This window comes from Dendropsophus ebraccatus, chromosome 15 (assembly GCF_027789765.1).
Source record: "Dendropsophus ebraccatus isolate aDenEbr1 chromosome 15, aDenEbr1.pat, whole genome shotgun sequence".
In the NCBI taxonomy this organism is placed as follows: Eukaryota; Metazoa; Chordata; class Amphibia; order Anura; family Hylidae; genus Dendropsophus; species Dendropsophus ebraccatus.
In genome coordinates, this window is record NC_091468.1 from 54982250 (window position 1) to 54988249 (window position 6000).

Below are 6000 nucleotides of genomic sequence, written 5' to 3' on the forward strand. Positions count from 1 at the left end.
TAATGCCTATCTTCTCCATTCTCCTATGTTAGTAAACAGGAACTTATATGCAAGCAGACAATCAGCAGCCCCATGATTGTAGCGGTTTCCTCCGACGCCAGTCTGTGTACCACTGGTAATGGTGCCCATACACATAAAACCACACTGTGACAAACCCATCAATATCACTGGGACCAGCCAATTGTTGTGCACATATGAGCTTGTGCAGTCTTCTTCCCCTGACAGATGAGGGAAAGAATAATCAGGCTTGTTGAACGGCAATGCCAATACAGTGGTACCTTGGTTTAAGAGTATCATGGATTGAGAGCGTTTTGCAAGAAGAGCTCACAGTTTTTCTAAATTGTAACTTGGTTTAAGAGCATTGCTTTGGTTTAAGAGCTCCCTGTACTGGGTGGGAGTGGGGGAGGGGCATAGTCTGCATAGCGGGGTCTACAGCACTGTACTCTGACCCAGGAAGCCTCCTTCACCTTCCAAATCATAGCAGATCCACTTCAGGCTGGGGATTGCATCAGGGGACAGGACTGTAGAGGCAATCTCCCCATAGCTTTAACCCCTATCTCCTGGGCCAGAGAGCGCTGCGTGTATGTGCCCACATCTGCCCTGCTCATTCCTTCATGTTCCCTGCAGTCTCTGTCAGCCCTTGTGTTTCCCATCCTCTCCATTCCTCCTATAATGTGCCTGCACTTACACTCATCTATACACACTGCTGCTATAATCTGCCTGCACTCACACTCAGCCATTCACAGCCCTGCTTCTCTATTCTAGCCTGTTGTACTACTTTACTGCATTATGGGGATGTGCAGTTCCATCCTGTATCTACAAACTGCTGCTGTTTTTCAGGTTTATGCACTTACTATACATTACACTCCACATGCTGATTGCTATACTGTACAGTAACTTAGAATATCACACTTAATTAGCTATCTAATTGTTTGTTTCATTTGTTTTCCCTATTATTCAGAATTTTAAAAACTCATCTTTGGGGTGTGGAACCATTTGTCTGCCTTTCCATGATTTCTTATGGGAAAATTTGCTTTGGATTAAAGCGACTCTGTACTCACAATCTGCCCCCCCCAAACCGCTTGTACCTTAGCTATAGCTATAGCTATAGCTACTTTAAATCCAAGATCAGTCCTGGGGTCTGTTTGGCGAGTAATGTAGTTATTGTCCTAAAAAACAACCCCGTGCCCTACGGGAGTGGCCTAGTTTGTGTATGCATTAGGCTGGCACACCCTCTCTGTCCCTCCTCCCCACCCTCCTCCTCATTAGGAATGCTCCAGGCAGATTGTCTCCTATTCATCACCTGTGTCAGCCCGGCACATGGGCTGGATCGTTAAGGCACCTGTGCAAATGTTAAATATGGAAAAAATGTTCCAGTGGCATTCCTAATGATGAAGAGGGTGGGGAGGAGGGGCGGAGTTAGGGCACAGATATTCTAAGCCACCCCCGTAGGGCACAGGGCTGTAAGTTTAAAAGTTTTTAGGAGAAGAACTGCATCACCTGCCGAACGGACCCCAGGACAGATCTTGGATCAAAAGCAACTATGCGAAGGTACAAGTGGTTTTGGGGGGGGGGGGGGGGGGGGGGGTCAGATTGTGGTACAGAGTCACTTTAAGAGTGATTTACAAACACTGTTTTGGACCGAATTATGCTCGTAATCCAAGGCACCGCTGTCCTTTTGTTCTCGGTGGAGATAAGCTATTGATTGAGCAGGTTTTCCCTCTCTCCCACTGAACATGTATGCACACCCAGCTGAACCGAGCCTCCATGGGATGGGAGGAATAGCTGCTATATAGTGTTAAAATAAATAAATATATATAATTCCTTTGCTGCATATGATATACTCTAATCAAATGCTGTTTATTTCCCACCCAAAGGATAGTTGCTAAAAATCCTATTCCTGCCCGAGTATCAATGCAGCATTTTAGGCTATCTCTCAAAGCGCTGAGGGTTGTTTTAGGATATAAAAATCTTATTTCCTCCATTTTTCCCCATGAGATATTAATGCAAAAATGTTGCATTAAGATGATCTTTGTGTAAAAGCTTAAATCGTATCTCAGCTTTCTACATTCCTGTTTAAGTCCATAAATATTGCAGGCGGTGATTTACTAGCCAAGACGAGAGCGCGGCCCCCAATAGAAGGAGGCTTTTTACACACACATCCATTCACGCTCGCAGTCCTCATCCGATTCCCTCATTAATTCATTTTCTCAACAGTTAAGAATTTGGTTCTACAACAAAGCTAAAAGCTTTTTTGGCATGGGCGGCCTGTGTACTGTCCAGTAATCATGTATAAGTGACATATTTACAACTCCGAATAAATCTCTTCGGTTTGTCTTTTTTTTTTTTTTTTTTGTTCCATTAAGTTGAATGAGCAAATTGAATATATAGGCTCTGTGTTTCAAGGTTTTTCTTGCCAACGGGGAACATCAAAGCCTATCACCAATTTCAAGTATGAAATATTACAAATGGGAATGAACTGGTTCCATTTTGACTTGTCACAGAGGAATAATAATGGATCTCCATATACATATATAATCAAAAAGAAGAAGAAAAAAAAAAGAATTCTACAGGGCAGCGTACTACTCGTATTTTAGTTTCTTGAGCGGTTTCTACGAATGTTTTTGTCTGCGTCGGTATTAAAGGATCGTTCTGTGACATCAGTAAAAAGTACCGAAAGTTCAGGAGCGTGAAGATAATAATTCCAATAATTCAAAGTCCTCCAGAGAGGGAAAAGTACGTATTAAAGATGACCTGTCAGCAGTGTTGAGCTATCGATACAGGAGCTGGGGAGGGGGAGACCAAACATATCGCAGTCATGCAGCTTGAACGATCAAACTAAATATTGAATTTTCCAGCCACTGCAAGTACACAGAGGGCAGGCTCTTTTGGTTAGGTGCCCAGAGCTCTCTGCATTAAAGTGACTCTGTATCCACCAACCCATCCCACCAAACTGCTAGTACCATCTGTTTGATAAGAGTAAATCCTTACCGGTTGTGTCTTTTAAAATGTGTCAGGTGCCTTAGAGCAAAAAATTATCTTTTAAACTGTAGTAGGCAAGTCTAACTAGTGTGGCCTAGAGTGTTTGTGCCCCAAGTCTGCGACACCTCTCCTTTCCTCCTCCCCATCATTAGGACCCCCCCCCCCCCCAGGCAGAATTTCTATTTTTTGCTTGTTTAAAGTGCACCTGTGTTGCAATAGCACATGTGCACTGTTTAGACAGGTCATGAATAGGAGAAATTCTGTCTGGGGGTGTTCCTAATGAGGAGGATGGTTGGGAGAAGAAAGAGGCGTCGCAGACCTAGGGCACAGACACTGTAGGTCACACCAATTTGACTCAGCTGCTGCCGTTTAAAAGATCATTTTTGCACTAACCATGGCACCAGGCAAAACCGGTAAAGATTTGCTCTCATCAAACTGATGGTACCAGCAGTTTGGTGGGGTGGGTTGGTGGATACAGAGTCGCTTTAAATATTTTACCAGTCCCTCCCCTGAGCTATGCTTGATAGATCCACCTCATAGCTAAAGGTCTCTATACACCTTATACTTTTGCTGGCTGGACGCCGTATATACTTATTCCCTCCTGCCCGTCCCGCGGGGAGAAATTGCTGCCCGCTCGCCCAATATGCAAATTAGAAGAAATGAGTTAGACGTCCATTGGAATCACTGGAACAACTTATATAGTTCTACTTCTAGGACTGGTGAAGTAAAATTCTGGGATTAAGGGGATACCCTTTAAGGGCAGCTTCACACGTACCGAATCCGCAGTGGATTTGGCTGCAAACTCGCTGGTATAGTAAAGACCTATGGGGTCACACACCCGCAGCGGAGTTTTAATTCTGCTGCAGATGTGACCCGGCCCCTTTAACCCCCGGCCTCCCGAAGCAAGCAGGAGCCTGAAGCAGGTGAGACTTTGAAGCAAGCAGAAGCCTGGACTGGAGCAGGTGATGTATGCTCCAGGGCTGCCCCTGGCCCAGAGCATACGTTACCTGCTCGGTGCCGCGGCTGTGTGAAGCTCCCGACTCCTTGTCCGAAGCCGGGAGCTTCACACAGCCGCGGCGCCAAGCAGGTAATGTATGCTCCGGGCCGGGGGCAGCCCTGGAGCATACATCACCTGCTCCAGGCTCCTGCTTGCTTCAAAGCCTCCTGGTGGTCAACCAATCAGTGTGCTGCGGATATGTAACCCATAGACCTTCACACTATATGGATCCGCAGCGAATTTCTCTGCAAACCCGCCTCGGATCCAGTACGTGTAAAGGCACCCTAAAAGGCTTACGGCTGATTTCACTGTAGCTGGTGTAGTGCTGGTGTAGCCAACGCAAGAGCTGAATATGCTACAACCAGCACTTGGCGCCATATTCTATAATGAGAATAGCACGGCTTAGTTATGACACTGCCAAAAAGTTGTGGTGAATACTGTACGTCTATGCGCAATGTTAACAAACAATAAAAAAGCAAATATTCCTTATAAGCCAAAATGAGCACCTCATCTACGTTGGCCTTAAACTCAGACAAACCATTTATTCCTTAGCTGAAAATTCCAGAGAACCTGAGACTTGAGTTTCCATAGATTACTCACTGACTGCCCTTTCTTGGAGATGAATTATTTTGATCTTTACGTCTGACTGAAATAGAACTTTTTACTTCGCGATCTAAGCCTTACCTTTTGTTTCGTAGGAAAGAATACGAAGTTACATGAACAGAGTCAAAGAAATAACAGACCGTAAGAAAGCTGCCAGGCTGGACAAGGGAGCAGCGCAGCGATTCATAAAGCACGCTCTGTGTGATCCTGCATCCGAGGAAGCCACCACAGCCAAAAAAAAGGCCAAGTCAAAGCACAAATAGAGGTTTTGTGACTCTGTGTTTAGATAGTTTTCTTTCGCTTACGTTTTATTATTCTTTGTGCTGAGTATGTATTTGTATTGAACGATTAAAGTTTTTTTTTGTTAAAAAGACTGTGTCTGCTTGTAACTTATATGTTTACATTTCTGTAGGGAATTCCAGATAACCCCCAGATGGGTAATGATCAATGAGGCTTAGGGCCCTATTACATGAAACGATTATTGACCATTATGGCCGATAATTGTCTTGTGTAATAGAAGACAACGATCTTCTATTAAAGGGAACCTCTCACCCCCCGTGCCGCGGTGACAGGCTCCCAACCCCCCGTTAGAGCCCCCTATACTCACCTAATCCCGCCGGGTCCCGCTTCTGGAGGTGGTCGGGTGATGAAGATCTCAGCCGCTGCAGCCCGGCGCACGCTGAGAGATGAGTCCAACACCCATAGAGAATGACAGGAGAGTCCAGCGCTCCGTCATTCTCTATGAGCGTTGGACTCATCTCTCAGCGCGCGCGCCGGGCTGCAGCGGCTGAGATCTTCATCACCCGACCACCTCCGGAAGCAGGACCTGGCGGAATTAGGTGAGTATAGGGGGCTCTAACGGGGGGTCGGGAGCCTGTCACCCCGGCACGGGGGGTGACAGGTTCCCTTTAAAGACACACGACTAATTTAGCAGCAATCTGCTGCCATCGCCCAGTGGAACAGTAGCGGCGGCAGCAGAAAGCTGCTATCTGCTATTGGCTGCCCGGACGATCAAGCGATCACCTGGAACGAGGAGCAAGCGAGCGCTGACAGCACTCCTTTTCTCCTCTCCATCATCCTGTGTAATAGGGGCTTTAAAGTGTACCTGTCGTTATAACTTTCAAACTGTAAACGGTTCACAATTTACATTCTTTTTTTTTTTTTTTTGGTTATCATGGAGAACACGGCACTTCCTGTTTTCTGACCGTTTTTTTTTTCTGCAGAGGGTCAGAAAACAGGAAGTCCTGTGTATCCCAGGCCATCTGAGCGCTCACAGAGAGAAGGCAGTCATGTGGCTGATGGACACATTGAGCCGTGACTCTCTGTACTGGCCGGAACTCCTGTGTTTTAGTTTTTTTTTTTTTCAACCAGCACAGGTCTAAAAATCTGCCTTTAGGAGACTGGACCTGGATTTCTGG

General features: G+C 45.9%; 1 protein-coding gene across 2 annotated transcripts in view; it reads left to right on the top strand.

Moving 5' to 3' along the window:
- C1D (C1D nuclear receptor corepressor) overlaps positions 1–4953 on the top strand; it is a 32344-nt gene extending 27391 nt beyond the window's left edge. For both annotated transcript variants that reach the window (XM_069954838.1, XM_069954839.1), the window contains one exon: positions 4678–4953. In XM_069954838.1, coding sequence (XP_069810939.1) covers positions 4678–4845 — 168 coding nt within the window. In that variant the 3' untranslated portion in view covers positions 4846–4953. The remainder of the gene's footprint in view (positions 1–4677) is intronic.
- The last annotated feature ends 1047 nt before the right edge of the window (positions 4954–6000 follow it).